General features: G+C 65.4%; 1 protein-coding gene across 2 annotated transcripts in view; it reads right to left on the reverse strand.

The window, feature by feature from the left end:
• The window catches only part of CCDC85C (coiled-coil domain containing 85C), a 68,213-nt gene that overhangs the window by 11,252 nt on the left and 40,505 nt on the right, over positions 1–16,456 (reverse strand). For both annotated transcript variants that reach the window (XM_054567657.1, XM_054567656.1), the window contains exon 2: positions 4,482–4,555. In XM_054567657.1, the coding sequence (XP_054423632.1) occupies positions 4,482–4,555 (74 nt within the window). The remainder of the gene's footprint in view (positions 1–4,481; positions 4,556–16,456) is intronic.

Consider the following 16,456-nt stretch of genomic DNA (forward strand, 5'->3'; position numbering starts at 1 on the left):
TGGGTCTTCACAGCGGCGATCAAGTGAAAACGAGGTCATCGGGGCGGGCCCTAACCCAACGTGACCGGTGTCCTCCTATAAAGGAGAAATTGGGACACAGATGCCCACGAGGAAAGGCATTGTAAAGACACAGGGAGAACACAGCCATCTGGTCTCAGCCAAGGATGGAGGCCTGGGACCGACCCTCCCGTCCTCGCCCTCGGGAGGGGCCGTGCCTGCCTTGATCTTGGACTTCCGGCCCCCAGAACCGTTGAGATGACACAGTTCACTGGTTTAAACTGCCCAGCATGGGGTTCTTTGTTGCGGCAGCCCTGGTAGGCTAATACAATCGCCCACGCTAAGTAATCTGCCCAACCAGGACTCAGTTTCCCCATCTGTGCTTGGTGTAAATCCTGGGATCACATCCACCCTGCGTGGCCTGGCAGCATGGGGGCACTGGAGTAGGGAGGGGGCGGGCAGGCTCGGGGCGGCTCAGCCTCAGGCCTGGACCACCGCCCGCACCCCCGCAGGCGGCCGCCCGCTCGCCCAGTGCGAGGCGGCATCACGGGCTCCTTGCGCTTTTGCCAAGCGGGCTCCTGGGTGCACGCAGAGGCTTCATTTACCAGCCCAGCAGGGGCCTTAACCAAGGGAAAGACAGAGCCCAGGCCCCCCGCACCAATTATAGCCCCCCGCATCCCAGCAGGGCCGGGCCCAGACAACCCGCAGGAAAAATAATAACGTGCACAGGGGCCGCGATGAATCAGCGCCGAGGAAGCAGCTGTGCTGATGAAATTGTAAAGCTGACGGGAGAAAGAAAATACGAACTGCAATACAGTAATTTCGCCTGTGAACACTCTGGCACATTTTTAATTAAAGCTATTTTGGAGTTAAATAGAGGCCATGGGGGGAGAGGGGGGCGGTGGGAAGTGGGAATCCGTGCAGGCTCCCTGCCCTCCCGCCCAAGCCCCAAAGCCACATCCTCTTAAGATCGTTCAGAGAATAGCACCGCTCTCTCCAGCCCTTTGCGAGCAGGCGGACTCCTCACTGTGCAGAGCTGGAGATTTCTGTGCAACGGTTTCAGTGACAGGACTTAACTGCCAGAGCCATAAAATCTCTCAAGCCAGAGCTCATGTGACCGAGGCCAGAATACCACCCACGGCAGCAGTATCTTCAAGGTTCCCAAATATAGTCATCCATCCATCACTTGATTACCTCCGAAGATGATGTGCTCACTACCTTTTAAAGTAGTTCTCCCTTGGTTAAGCAGACCTTCCCTTCTCTGGGCAAGAACCAGCCTCCCCTCTTGACCTAGGACTCTGGGTAGGGGGCAGACAGGGGCTCCCCGAGATACATCCACTCAGCCCAGCTATTCTTGGGATGGGAGACACAGATAGGACCACTCAGACCCTGATGCCCAGTCCCTGAGTAGCTGGCAGCCCAGCAGATACAGGGTCAGGCTCCCCATGGGAGGATCGTGATCCCATCGGCAAGGGCGGGCAGCCACAGAGCCGAGCACTCGGAACAAGCGCCAAGCCACTTGCAGCAGCTGGAAAGGCTGCTGGCAGGAGCCACGCCCGAGCCGGGGGCAGGAAGGCTTGGTAAACCCCATCTTCCCAGGACCCCTGCGGAAGAAGGCCAGCCCGCTCACCGTGGCCTGACCACACGGCTCCCCCTGCCTCTACTGTCCTCCAGCAGTGCCTTGTGTGCCTGAGTCCTGCTGGGCGGGACAGGGAGGAGGTCAGGCGGGACAACAGTGAGGCTGGACAGTGAGCCCCCGAGGGCAGGCCACCGCCTGGGCACCCCCGCACCCTCGGCCACACACCCAGCAGGTGGTTCCTTACACACCAAGTGGGTGTCCCGTTTACAGGTGAGCAAACACAGCCCGGGGACAGGAGTGGCCTGAGGATCCTTCTGAGGCTGGTGCCACTTGAGCCCCCAAGGAGTTCAAAGGCGAGCAAGGTGTGAACGGTCACCAGGAAGCCCCAAGCAGCGGGGCCTCCTCTCCCTGTCGCTTCTCCTGCGTGACTTAGAACAGGGACCGCCTCTACGGCCAGCAGCACCCACCCACACCCCCAAGGCCAAGCTCGGGGGACAGCGGGCAGCGGGGCGGCAGGAGCCCTGCCCGTGACCCGGGGGGCTCGGCCCACACCTCTGGCCCTGAGGTGCTGGCGCTGATTGCAGATCGGGGGCCGGGCAAGGGCAGGAGGACTCAGCGCACCAGCAGCGCCCCGCCCGGCGCAGCTGCCGGCTCCTGACCCCCACCTGCTGAGGGACCCGGCCCAGCAGCAGAGTCGCTGCTGAGGAAGGGATGAGGGAGGGGACCAGGAGGGCTGCCCCCCATGACACACACGAGCTCACACCGCCACCGCCATAGCAGCTCAGCCTCACAAGCCTTCGTTGAGGAAGGAAGGAAAGTTCCACAGAAAGAAGCCCCTTGGCCGCCCACCCTGGGTGGTCTCTGAGTTCCCGGCCCCTCTCCCACGCCGGCAACCAGCAGGCAAAAGCCCGTCCGTGTCCCGGAGCCCCGACCTAACTGCCTGCAGCTCGCAGGCATGGGCCTGGGCCGAGGGTCCGCGCCCCCCATCTGACGACGTCAGCAGGGTGGGCCTGGCCCAGGCGTGGGATCAAATGGGACAGAACCTCATGGTGCTGCTGCCAGGCCGCAGCCCCAGGCTGACCCCTGGGAGGGGGCAGAGCTGACTTGGGTTGGGGGAAGCGGCTGCCATCCGCCCACCATCCCAGTCACAGGGCCCCTGTCCACTGCCATCTCTGCACGCATGGGCGTGGGGCCAGGGGACACAGATTGGGGGGGGGGGGCTCCCTTGTGAAACCAGGTGTGCCCGTGGGAGGAAGACGAAGGGCTGCCATTCCTGGCTTGAGCACATGCGTGTTTTCCACACGTTCACAGCCAGGTCCCACACCTGGAGCTGGGGCATGTTTTCCCACTGGGACAACGTGGCCTGAGACAGCAGGGGACGGGGGTCAGGGACCAAGCAACACTTCAGCTGGACTGTGGGACTGCGTCCCATATTCAGAGCTCAAGCTCTCCCCCGGCTTCTCCAGGGGACAACGGGACAGAGCAAGGGCATATCGGGGCACACTCACACCGCCGCCAGATGTAGCCTTGGCCTTCGCTCCGCCGCACAGTGGCTGGGGCAGCTCCCTCCCCTCCGAGCTGGGGGTGCCTGCTCCCAGGTAGAGACCCTGAGCCCTAAGGCTGCCCTGTCACCCCGGGGTCCCCTCCGTCACCTCTGCTCCAGCCCCCACAGCCCACCTCACACCCGCCTTAGCCACATCGGCCGACCCAGGCCAAGTCCGTGTGGGTCGGCAGGTCTCGGGAGCCCCAGCCCCTCCCTGCCCTCACTGCCGGGGAGCCCACACAAGGCAGAGCCTTAACCACGCACGAAGTTACAGGCCAGCCTTGCAGTCTAACCCTGGGCTCTGCCCCTGAGCTGGGGGTCGGGGTGCGGGAGCCCCAGCCCAAGCAGGTGCTCCTCCGGGTGGGTGCTGGTGGGCTGCGGGAGCTGTCCCCGGGCTGGGCCGAGGAGGCGCGGGGCGGTGCACCGTGCTTCGGCCGTGAGCCCCCGGCCACCCAACGAGCAGAGAGGGTGCCGAGGGCTTCCTGAGCAGGGCAGCGGCACCATGCCCGCCGGTCGCCTAGCAACAGCACCAGGCAGCTGAGCCCCCCACCCCGCCCCCGGCGCGGGCTGCTTCCCAGAGACATGCTCTGGGCATCCCCGCCGGCTGGCCACTTATGGATTAGGGGCGCGGTGGGGGAGAGGGGTTAGATGAAGCCAGGGATGGGTACCAGGGACAGAGAGGCTAGAGGGGTCGGCCAAGCCAGCTGGCCCCCGGGGGCTGACGACAGCAGCCGTCCGACCCGGCCCCTGCCGGACAGGCCCTCGTGCTGGCAGGCCCGCCCACTGTGGCCCAGCCACATGGCCCTGCTCCGCCCTCGCCGCCAGGCCTCTAACCTGCCGTCCCTGTGCTGGGGACGTGCTGGGGATGCGACGTGACTTCATCTCTCTGCGGGCACCGGCCCGGCCCAGGAGGGAGAAGGGGGGACCCCGGCCCCAAAAGGCCTGGCGGGCGGGGGCAGGCAGGTTTCCCCATGGGGCTGAGAGAGGCGTGCCAGTCCCGCTCCGGGGCCCTGGCTCACCCGTCTGCCACGGGGCAAAGCACCCATCTCCTCGGCGACTGTGTATCCACACCCTCTCTGGGAGAGGCCCAGCATGGCCCCCAAGGAGCTTGAAGGCCACTGGAGAAAGGACAGTGAAAGGGTATGACAGAGGGACCCCGGAGACCGTGGAGCAAGGGGCAGGTGCCAGCGTTCCAGGAGGTGACTTGGAGCGGGAGGGGCGGGCCAGGTTATGGGAGGTCGTGGGCATGAAGGGGGGCGGGGGGCGCCCAGGTAAGCCCGCGAGAGGGGGCCCGGGAGCGGTGGGCGGGTGGCCCCGGGGGTGCAGGGGGCCCGGCCCTGTCACCTGCCGCAGACAGCTTACCTGTGCAAGGAGCTTGTCCCCCTCCAGCAGCTTCACCTTGGTCTCCAGCTGTCTGATGTAGGCGGACGAGGGGTCTGTAACGACACGAGGGGCATGTGAGCTGTCAGACTCTGTCACGGGGGCAGGGCCGCCCTCCCCACGCCCCCGACGGAAAAGGTGAGGCCGAGCAGGGGGGGAGGGCAGGCAGGGGCGCCAAACCACCTTGGCAGGCGCAGGTGCAGGCGCAGAGGGGCAAGGCAGGGCCGGTCAGGAGCCACGTGCGAAGGGGCAGCCTGTGTGTCCCCTGTCCTCACGAGCACCCCACTGAGCTCACACAGCCCATGCCAGCCTGGACCCCGTGCTCTCCCCAGCGGGACACAGGGTCTCCCCAGATCACACCACCGACCCTTCATCTCGGAAGGCACGAGACCCTCGACCAAAGCCAGCTCCGTAATCCCCCACACCACCGCCTCGGGAACAACGGGGAGGAACCCCACCGGGCTTTTAACATTCCTGGGGAGGCCCAGGGGGCTTGGAGGCTGCCGGAGGACAAGCTGGACCATCACACACCCGTGGGAACAGAAGCCTCTGTCCACCTCCAGCGCATGGCAGGCACTGCCCAGTGAGCCTGGCCCCTTGGCGTCCTCGTGGATGACAGGAATGTCCTCCACTGGCACCCAGCAGGGCTGGGGCGGCAGCAGCCCTCGCCCCAAGATGCCATGACCTTCCTGAACCAGGGCTCGGTCCAGGCCCCAAGAGTTCCGACCCACCAACAAGGCTGCCCGCAGAGGTGCCTGTGTGCCCACCCCTCCCCGCTGTGCTCCCTAAGCAGAAGGAAGCCCTGGGCAGGAATGGAAGGGGCCATCCCCGCCCACACACTCACTCCTGGGGACCCGAACCCGCCCCTCCCACCCAGTCACCTCTCAGGAATCCGGAGCCACGTAGAGACAGCAGAGAGTGGCTCCCTGCCAGGCCGGCCCACACAGCTCCAGGGGTGGCACTGGGCGACCGCAGGCCCGCTCTGCCGGGGCCCTGGGGCCAGGCGCTCCCCACACCAGCTTCACCTCGCCCCCTGGACAGCCCCTCCGACCGCCAAGGAGTCAGGGCTCAGAGAGGCAAGGGGCCTGTCCACAGCATGGCGCGGGGCAGTGCGGCGGTGAGGCTGGACCCCAGGCCGTGGCTCCACAGGCCGCCCCAAGGGGACGCTGTGCACATGCCCAGACCCGGCGGACCCCCGCCCCCCAGCCTGGGCAGCGGCCCCTGGCCAGCCTGGGCGGCTGCAGCTGCACCGAGGCCTTGCTCTCACCCTTCCCTGGCTCAGGGTCACTACAGTCTACCCCCCGGCCCGGCCCCGTGCCTGGCCTCAGCCTCCGTTTACTCCTCAGTCACCCAAAATTGGCAAGCAGTTCCCATGTGCCTTCCCACATCCCACCCACACTAACAGGCCTGATGGGAAAGGCCTGGTGTTCCGGGCACGCAGGGCACAGGGAAGGACCGGGGTAAGGCCAGGCTCCCCAAACCCGCGTGCGCCCAACATGCTGGTGGCAGGACAGTCCCCGGGATACCAGCGGGGAAACGACGTACAAGATAAACTGCAAAGGCGCCCCCAGTTCTCTCGGCCGCGCAGGCTGACACGGAGGCCCCGTTTGGCCTCCCCAAGGTGGGGTCGGTGGGGGACGGGAGCACCCACCACCCACCCCGGGTGACACACGGCAGCCCGTGCATCGGGCAAGGTCAAGCAGGCATTGTCCCCGTTTCCCAGACGAGGAGGCCACGAGGAACACAATGGCCCCACGGGCTGGCGGATGAGCGGAGGCGCCCCGGAAGGTCAGTGCTTCGGAGCCCGAGCCCGGCCGCTCAGAGCACCGCGGAGAGAAGCGGGCAGAAGCTCCTGGTCAAGAAGAGGCGGTTCCTGGTCAAGCCTCACCCCTGGACGCCCCTGTACTGCCCACACCGCGGGCACAGCCGCAAGCCAGCTCCCTGCTCCCTGAAGCCCCCACCACGAGACAGTGCCACCAGGCACAGCCCTGGATTCAGGAGGGGGGCCCCTGGCCCTATCAGGTCACCAAGTCACACACAGCCCTGGACAGCACGGAGGCTTTTCGGATGGTGGGCGCGCTGCCCACCCACGGCCCCCAGGCTACAGGGACGGTGTTGCCTCTTTCTGCCATTTCGGGGGGCGGGGGTTGGGGGCAGGGGAAGAGGGCGGTCAGGAGTTGCCTGCGTCTCCCTTCTCCTCTGACGCAGTTGGCTGCCCGCGAGCCTCCGCGTCCTCGCCAGGCAGCAGGCAGCCGGGCGGGCAGGTGGGTGGGAAGCGCCACTGCTCCTGTCTGCGCCGGCCGTGGCCTCAGCCACGGTCCACAGCCGGTTCCCTACCCAGCTCCCAGGACAGCAGGGAGGAGAGAAGTGTGCGGACAGAGCCAGCCCCAGAAGAGGGACACAGACCAAGTGACCAGCAACAGCCGCCCCCGCCGACAACCACGCCCCGACAGCACCAGACTCCAGGGCCCGCAGGCCGCAGCCACGGGCCAGCCAGCTGTCTGTCCCTCCCCACTGCCACGCGCGGACACAGGCCCGGGGCCCCAGCCACCGTCGGCGTGCGTCTGCCCCTGCCCCGGGCAGCTGCAGAGAACAAAGCACACGTCGGGCCACTGGGGGGTGTGGGTTTTCGTTAGAATTTCGCAAGAAGCATGTGAGTCTTAAACTATTTGGAATCATCTGGCCATCCCAGCAGCATTTCTCCTAAAGAATTAACTCTAATTATGAAGAAAGCAGACGGTGTCCCGGCGGCCAAACCTGCACACACCCGCCGGCCCAGCAGAGCAGAGCTACACCCTGCCCTCACTGGGATGGCGTTCGGCAAGAGCTTCTCCCCTGAGCAACGTGGGAAACGCTTCAACACTGACAGAGCGACCTGGACACAAAATTACAGGTGCAGGTGCCGCTGCATGTAACAAATCTAAGTGTGGAAACAAAGTCCGGAGGGAGGCCAGGAAATCCTGCCGGTGCTGCTGCTGTTTCCTCCGAGGAAGAAGAGATTTTTTTTTATTTATTCACGCTATTTCTTGTTCATTTTCAAATAATCTGCTTAAAAAGAGAGAGCCATCTTTTTTTTCTTTTTCTTTTTCTTTTTTACAAAAAGGAGAATCGGTTAAATTATTGCATCTTCACATTGCACAGCCAGCCGTTGAGGTGACTCACATGTCACTCCGGGGGAGGCAGGAGCAGGGCCGGGGGCCCGGGCTGCCCCTGCCCACTGCCCCCCGGCCGGGCCGGGGGCCCTCCCTGAGGTCCCGCCCCAGGCCTGCCCAGCCCGGCAGTTTCTCCGGACCCCGGGCCGCCTCCCGCAGGTGCCCGGTCAGCCTCCCCGCGACACGGGGCCCTGGGTCCACGCTCAGCCGCGCCGTGTCAGTAGCTGGTCACCCAGAACGGGCGCCCTGCAGTGGGGGACAACGAGCGAGGTGGGGCCTGCGGGGGGTGGGGGTGCGGTTGGGGGTCCGGGGGGGCAGCAACGCCGGAGGGGCCTGGCACCGGGGAGGACGAGCCTTCCCAGCAGCCTCGGGCAACTCGTGATCCCACCGGGCGCCTCTGAGGCCCAGCCTCTTGGAGACTAGCGAGTGTGTAATTAAATTAATCCCAGGGTTTGCATTAATGAGGAGAGGAGCCTCTGGGGAGGGAAGCGTCATTTCCCGGCCTCGCTCTCCTAGAGAAAATGGGGGTGGAGGGCGACTATGGAAGGGACTCCAGGCTGGGCTGGCCGAGGCGCCCCTCACACCCTCCCCTGGCCCGTCCTGGGCCCACTGGGCCGATGCCGGGGGTCCTGATGCAGCGTCCATCTGGGCAGGAGCTCCCCACAACAGCCTCGCCTCCAGGAGCTGGAGCCACAGCCCTTGCCTCGCCCTCCTCACAGGCCCTCGTGCAGCCCCTGGCGGGCGGGAGCCCCCTGTCTGCAGGGTCTGTGAGCCCCTCCCCACTGGCCCCGAGTCCTGGCGCTGACCGCCAGGACACCCTGCCTCCTCAGGCTGTGAGGCCTGGCTCCCTCCCTGGCTGGGCAGTGCCCCGCCCCCCACCTCCGCAGCAGGCGGGGCGAGCGGCGGGCACGGAAGCAGTCAGCGCCTCTGACATGTGGGCAGGGTGCCAGCAGTGGCTGGGGGGCTGTCGCAGTGACCCGCAGTGACCCGCAGTGACCCACGGGGCCTGACTCTCCGGCTGCTGCCCCTTCTGGGGCCCCTGCCAGCCCTGCCTCCCTTGCAGCCCCTTCCCACAGTGCAGAGTCCCCGCAAGGTCCCAGGTCTGGGGGACAGGAGGGCTTCGTGGCAGGTCATTAGCCGGAGACCAGCCACAGCACGCCTTGGGCGTCCTCCGTGGAGGCTCTGCCGGGAGACAGCGCCGTGCCCACGAGCACACTGACCGATTAATTCACTTCCCGTCCACTTCATTAAGAGGCGGCGGCAGAGGCAGCCCGGCCGACCGCTCCATCGGGGCTGAGGGGCCTCAGCAGACGGGGGCGCCACGTCCCCCCAGGCTGCCCGCCCGCTCTGCCCCGGAGGATGGAACCGCTCTGAGAGGGGCTGCCTTCTCGGCTCCTCCCCCACAGCCCCGCCGTTCCCCCCGGCCCAGGACTCACCCACGAGGGCCAGGCCGGTGCCCCCACGTACCTGCGGGTCAGGAACTCGAGATCAAGCAGGGAGGAGGCGCCCCCACTCTGCCCTGCCTCCCAGAGTTGGGGCCATGTTCCCACCACAAGCAAGCCGGCTGCTCTTCCCACAGGGAACCGCAGACCCTCCCCCTGCCATGGCGAGGCACCACCGTCCCACCAGCAGCACAGAAACGAGGTGCAGTGATGCCCCGAGTCCCCCAGGCTGGGCCGCAAGAGGAGCAATCACAGGGAGCCCTGGGGACGATGTGGTGGTTGGAATTCTGTGCCCCCCAAAATCCGTGGGTTGAAACCTGATGGCCACTGCAATGGTATTGGGGTGAGGCCTTTAGGAGGTGATTAGGTCACGAGGGCAGAGCCCCCATGAGTGAGATCAGTGCCCATCTGAGAGACCCCCGGGCGCTCTTGTCCCTCCCACCAAGTGAGGGCCCAGGCGGGAGACACCAGCTCAGAACCAGGAACCGGACCTTCACCAGACACCGCGTCTGCCGCGGCTCCTCTTAGACTTGCAGCCTCCAGAACTTCATAAATAAATGTCTGCTGTTTGTAAGCAGCCTGAACACAGGAAGACAGTCCACAGAACCACCGACGACCACGCACCCTTTGCACCAACCGTGTGCCTTCCCCGCTTTCGTCCCGTCGTGTCTCACTGTGAGCAGGCAATGGGCCGTCCGTTTACAGACGGAGCCTCAGAGGCTCCAGGAGATGAAGTGACGCTGTGGACCGGGCGGTGGGGGAGCACCCCCTCCTCCCAGGCTGCTGCCCCCTCCCCCTGGCTCAGCGCAGACTGAACCAGAGATGGCAAGAGAGGCCCCACTTCGCGCAGCGCCCTGTCGTGCAGGGAAGAGGCCAGTCCCTGGCCGGTGCTCAGCCCCCGAGCGGCCACTGCCCACCCAGCCTGCCCACAGGCCCGGTTCGGCAGGCCTCGGAGCTGAATGCCCCTGTGGCGCAGGAGCATGTCCGGCCCTCCCCAGCAAGGCCCGGGACAGCAATCCCCAGAGCCTGCAAATGGTCCCGTCTTCTTAACAGACTTGGAGGATGTTTGAAACTAACCCCACCAAGTCCCAAGACGCTGAGCAGTCCTAAACGGTCACCATTGACTGCATTCTTCCAGAGCAGAACCCGAGGCTAGAAAGGAGAATGAGCAGTTTCACGGCAGTCCAGGCTTCCAGCGGGTGTGGGCGCCCCGTCACGAGGGGAAAGCAAGCAGACGCCGAAAGGCTTCTGCTGGGGCAGCCTCTGCTGGACAGGAGCCCCAGGGACGCTGAGGGTCCCAGACGTAGCTGTGAGCTGCTCAGCAGCCTCAGTGCAGACACACTCGCTCTGCTACCCTCTCGTCCTCTCGGGGACCCTGCCGGGTGGGCAGAGAAAGAGGGTGCTCAGCGAGCAAGCAGGTCTGCCCCGGCTGCAGGGCCAGGTGCCGGCAGCACCGGCATTACATATGCTTGTCCAAGGACACGGTCCCCTTCCTTGAGGGCCTCTCTACCTAATGAAAGAGCTGTAGGAATAACCGTGTTCACTGAAGGGCAAGGAATGAAGAGGTGCAGCCTAGAGGGGTGGGAGCCAGAGAACAAGCATGTGCTGATGGGGGGGAATCAGGGACGCCTTCCCGGAGGCGGCGGCATGTGAGCTGAGTGCTAAAGAGCAAGCAGGACTCCGACAGGCAGCCAAGCGAGGTGGGGACCAAAGGCAAGTCTGAGGGCACAGCGTGAGCAAAGGCGCAGAGGTGGGACCGTGACGGGACAGTTCAGGAACACCTGAGCCATTAGCACCTGCCTCCTGGCACACACAGCAGCTCCAGGAGGTGCGGGCTGAATGTGAGACAGGCATTATTTATAGATGAAGGCGAGAGGGCTGAGGGAGGCCTATCAGGGGAGCATCGGGTTCCGGTGAGGACGCCCCTCAGCGTGGCCGCCCTGAGCCAGGCAGGCTGGGAGGTGCGGGCACCCCTGCCCCGGCCGCTCCCTCCTGTGGCCTTGCCTGCCCCCAGGCCGCCGCCGGGGTCTGCAGGGTGGTGCAGGCCAAGGCAGCGACTGCAAACTCAGCGCTGACTTCAGAGCCCTGGCTGTTGGAAGGAGTTCTCACACCCACGCAGGGCACTGAGAAGGGAACCCTTTCCTATTCGCACATGCAAATTTCACCGGGCAGCAACGCATGCTCGCAGTCACAGGCCAGACCCCAACCCTCCCATCTGCGGCGTGGAACCTTCACACCGAGCTGACGACTGAGTCCTGGTACGGTCTGTCCCTGGTTATTGGAGAAGAGCCTGAGTCTCAGAGAGGCTAAGCCGCAAGGCCAACATCACACAGTGAAAACACTGCCGGGGTCACTGATGTCTGACCGGCCACCACCCAGCCTCGCCCAGGACCCCACCTGCAGGCCCGGAGACTCAGGGCCACGGAGCCCTCGGACACCCCAGTAATGAATAGGAGCCGCCGGGCCTGCGGCCCCACCCTCTCCACGCCGCGCCCACAGAGGAAGGAAAATGACTGGGCCCAGGGCAAAACAAACGACTGCATTAATGAAACTGGACTCTCTCCACGCTGGCTGCTTGGCCTCCCCAGTCAGGCGCACAGCTGTCCCCTGGCTGCCTCCCGCCCCTTTGTGTGCTGTCCACGCTCCTCCAGGGACCCCCACAAACCAGCGCCCTGCCCAGCCAGGGCTGTGGGGGTGCCCACCAATGGACCCCAGGAAAAGCCACCAGGCTCCCCGGCGCACAGTGGAACCTCCGGGGAGCAGCCGGTCAGGAGACAGTCCCGCTTGGCTCATTTAGAACGAGCCCAGGGCTGCAGCTGTCTGCCTCTAGCCTCCAGTGCTCTCCAGCCGAACGCCAACCCGCTTCTCTGTCTGCCCCGGGGAGGCCTGACAGCCAGGCCGAAACTGTGTCACAGCTTCAAACCGGAGAGGAGAGGACAGGAGAGGGGGGAAAAAGACCGCCCTTCCTGGGCCTTCAGTGTTCACACCCAGAAATGCAGCGGGGTGAGCAGGTGACGGCCTGCGGATTCCCTCCCCCTCCAACCCCGCTTTCACTCCGAAGGGGATTTCTTTACAGAGGCCAGGACACCTTGGCACACGGTGGCCAAATCCCCTCCCCTCCGCCCCCCGCCTGTGGCTCTCAGCACTGCAGCACCTGGCTCCCTGGGGACCTTTAACATCTGGTTTCTTCTCCCGAGAGACCAGTGGGAGCAAACTCTAGGGGAGGGGCCTGGGCAGTCGTACCCATTTTAGGCGCACGGCTGTGAACCCCCGATGCGTGCAGAGCAGTGGCTGCTCAGATCATCCGCCTCTCGGGCTCCGTCCCGAAGGGTCCCAGGCCTGCCTGGCCCTGACCGGTGGGCTGACCTTCCGCAAACGCAGCCGAACCACAGGGCTCACGACGGGGCGAGGACGGGCAGGACTGAGGTCTGGGGCTGGGGGCTCAACATTTACTGAGCCCCGGGATAGGTGCCAGGCCCCTTCACAGCAAAAACGAGAGGGTTTTGCTGGGTTCAGGAGAAAGAGGTTGGCTTTCATCATTAGGTGTCAACCAGTCTGTCCCGAGAGACGGGCAGGCCCTCAGTGAGGAGCCGGTGGGGCCAGGATGGGCTACCTGTCCAGCAGGGGAGGCAGGACTGGCGGGGTAGCCTGGGAGGGGCAGGACACCAGGGGACATTCCAGCCAGGTGCAGAGGCATGGAGCAGGTGGCAGGTGGCTGGTGGGGCAGGACTGGGAGGTGGCTCCGAGCCCCTGCAAGGCCGCGTCCCTGCAATTAGCAAGGCAGCGAGGACCCGCCCGGTTAGAAATGACACACACAGACTCGGCGTGGGGACAGCCAACTGCACTTCCTTTTACACATAAAACCCACAGCAGGGTGACTGTTGACCAAAAGATCATCAACAAAGCCAGCTGAGGGGTGCTGCCCCCGCCCCCCAGGACCTGCGGAGGCGCCTTCTGCCGGCCCTGGGAAGCACCAACTCTCTGGCGCCCCGGGCACGTGGCAAGAGGAGAAAGCCAGTGTCTCCCGCGTGAACAGCAGAGGCCCTGTGCCCAGCGCCGAGGCTTGTTAGGACAAGGCCATGTGGCCCGGGACATCCAGGTCGAGGGTCCCAGACCCCACAGCACCCTCCACGCAACCTCGGGCCTTTGTTTCCCGTATGACATCACAAGGGACTTGCCCTCAGCCTGCGCTTAGGAACTGTCCTCAGCAGACTACCGTCCCCGCCAAAGAGGCCCCCACCTGACCCCCAGAACCTGTGACATTGTGACCTCACGCTGCGAGGGCGTGCCCTGTGATTAAGGCGGGAGGTTGGCCCGCCCACCCAGGCGGTCCTATTGAGGTGCTGTCCCCAGAGGAGGTCGGGGGGGCGGGGGGGGGGCAGGTGTGACTGGGGGGCAGGGCCGGAGCAGCGCGCTGTTGCTGGCCCTGCAGGTGCCAGGGCGCAGGTGGCCTGCGGACGCTGGAAAAGGCCGGAGGAGGACCCAGCTCCCCTCGGCCTCCAGAGAGAGCACAGCCCTGCCCACGCCCTGATTTCAGCGACTCTGACGTCCAGAATGGTGGGACACTAAGCGCGTGTTGTTCCAGCCTCCGAGGCTGCGGTCACTTGTGACTGCAGCCAAAGGAAACGAACATAGGAACTAACCGTTGCAGCTGCGTGACTTCAAGTGGTGTGTCTGGACACTCTGCGCCTGGGTTTTGTTTAAAAATGAGATGAAAAACCAACATGGGAAGTACGCTGCGAGGGCAAGGAAAGGCAGCGGCTGTGGAAGCACCTGGCCCAGGGCCCGGCACGTAGTAGGTGCTCAGTGAAACGCCCCGTTCTCTGCGTGCCCACGCTGCTGGCCTGGCCTTCGTGGGAAGGACCGGGAGCTGAGGTTTCCGGGCAGGGCGCCCGGGGCCCGCCAGCCTCCCAACTCACGGTGGAGACAGCGGCGCTCACCCCCGCTGCACGCCTGCCGCGTGGGCCTCGCTCCCCCGAGACCCAGCCAAGGCCGGGGCCTCGCCACAGACTTTAAAAAGTGGGGCCTAGAAGCGACTGAGGAATGTCACACATGAGGAGCAAACGTGGTAGCGCTTGTTTGTAGAGCAAACGCCCCTTCTCTGTTTTAAGTCGAGATTCTGGTGGCACCGGGACCCCCGAGCGGGTGTGACAAGGGAACAAACCAAGGCTGGTTCCGTGAGCGGCTGAGGGGAAGCCCTCCCAACCGTGCCGAGTCCCCGGGGCAGCGGGGGCCACGGCGCACAAGGGCACCGGGGCCGGAAGGACCCTAGTGACTGACTGGCTATCCCACCTGTGCTCATTGGCACAGAGCAGGCAGCCTATGGGGACAGGGGAAAACAGGAGGTGACAACAGGCTGAGCCAAGTCCAGGCTCAGCCTCCCTCCTCCCAGCACACTGGCCCCCTGTTAAAGCCCCCAGTAAATGCGGCTCAAGAGACAACCCAAGCCAAACCCAGGCAGAAGGCGGGTTCAGCAGGGAAGGAAGGGAGGGAGGGAGGGAGGGAGGTAGGGAGGGAGAGAGGAAGGAAGGAGCAAGAGGAGAAGTGGCCCCAGCCTGCACCCAGGCTGCACCCAGGCTGCAGGCCCTCAGGGAGGGCCGCCTTGGTCACAGGTCACCCGGGGGTCTGATCTGAATCCTGCAAGGGTGGTAGCAAAACCCGGAGCTGGGGGTCCAGGTGAGAGGCTCAGGAAGGACAAAGCCCCTCCCAGGCCAGAGGAGCCTGCACACCGACGGCTCCGCCCCCGCGCATTGGGCTGAGACCCCCTGCCGCTGCCCCTGCCGCAGGCAAAGGGAGAAGGAAGGGTGGGTGTGTGGGCGCGGCCTGGGCTGCGCCAGGCTGTGCTACGATCTTGCCCCCCCCACACCCAACCACTCTGAGAAAGCTGACACCTGTGCCTCCACCTGAGGTCACGGTGGGGCCTGAGAGGCGGCCCTGGTGAGCCAGGCCTCCCGAGTCTGGCAGGGAGGAGGCGGGCAGAGCCTCCCCGCCCTGCTGAGGGCGCCTGGGCGTGGGGTCGGCAGGCCTGGATCACGTGCCAGGCGGGGGTGTCCCCACCAGTGCGCCAGCTCCCCCAGTACGGGGGAGGGTGGGCCAGGCCTGTGCAGAAAGTGCTGCGGGGCGGCGACCATCGGCACTGATGGGGAGGGGTGTCTGGGGCGCAGGGGGGTGCCGGCTTGCCCGCCGCGCATTCCTGTCCTGCCGTCACTCGTGGGCCCAGCCGAGTGCCCCTCAGGCCAGGGTTCCCTTTCGCCCAGTCAATCCAGCTGAAATCGCCCTTTGGACCCGTGGATCTCCCCACAAAGGAGGGGGCACATGGTTTCTGGGGCTCAAAGATCACCTGCTCACGTGGGGAGGGCTTGGAAAACCCTTCACTTCCCACTGGGACAAAGTAGGACTGACAGGCCAGGAGCCTGCTGTCCTGCGGGCCGGACACTGGGACACCCCCAGCCACGGAGGAGGGGCAGGGCCGTATGATTCTCAGGGCAAAGGACCCGGGGCCAGCGGAAGAGGTCAGCGGGAGAGGCCTGGGTCCTTGGGCCCCTCTGTGGCCACCACTGTGTGACCTCACACCAGTGATTGAACATCCCTGAGCTGAGGGAGGGTTCCAGAACACCCAGGCCCAGCTGCAGCAGCTCAGGAATTTGGGGAGAGGGGGGCGGTAGCGATTCTCTTACAAGCCCTTCCAGAACCTTCACAAGCCCAAGTGCTTGAGCAGGGTGCCTCCCCAGTCATCGGCTGCTGCAGGGGGCAGCCTGCGGGCACACCCTGCCCGCCCGCCCCGCCCCGAGGGGCCCTGCTAGGCTTGCTGCCCCAGCCACACTCCTGCCCAAACCCCCAGGGGCGCCCTCCCCTGCCGCACTCCTCCCTCCTCTTGGTGTCCCCAACCCCCTCCTCTCATCTGAAGGGGCCAGTCAGTCCTTGTCCCCACACACAGTGCTCCCCCGAGGGGCCTCTGGCCAAGCCTCCACGGCTGGGGAGTCCCCTGCCCCCCCAAGCAGGGAGTCCCACACCAGAGGGGCTGCGCCCAGAGCCGCAAGCACGTCTATGCCGGGTCTGCGTGTCCCTCTCCAAGTCCCTGTGGGGCTGGCGCCTGGAGAGGGCTGGCCGCTCCCACAACCCTGCTCATCCCCTTCGCTCCTTGGGGCCCGGCCCCAGGGCAGAGCAGGGACTGTGAGTCCTGGCCCCGGATCAAACCCCACCTCAGGCTCTGAGAGGCGGCTGGTGAAGCCGGTCCTCGTAAAGGGCACACGGGCACCTGTGGGCGGGGTGTGGCATCGGCGTACCGGGGCCCTTGTCTCAAAGGAACCCCGCCGCCACCCGCCGTGTGACCCTGGGCAGGTTGCCTGTGCTCTCTGGGACC

The sequence above is a fragment of the Pteronotus mesoamericanus genome, unplaced genomic scaffold, assembly GCF_021234165.1.
Source record: "Pteronotus mesoamericanus isolate MK-2021 breed Mesoamerican mustached bat unplaced genomic scaffold, CSHL_Meso_final contig_192, whole genome shotgun sequence".
NCBI classification, from domain to species: Eukaryota; Metazoa; Chordata; class Mammalia; order Chiroptera; family Mormoopidae; genus Pteronotus; species Pteronotus mesoamericanus.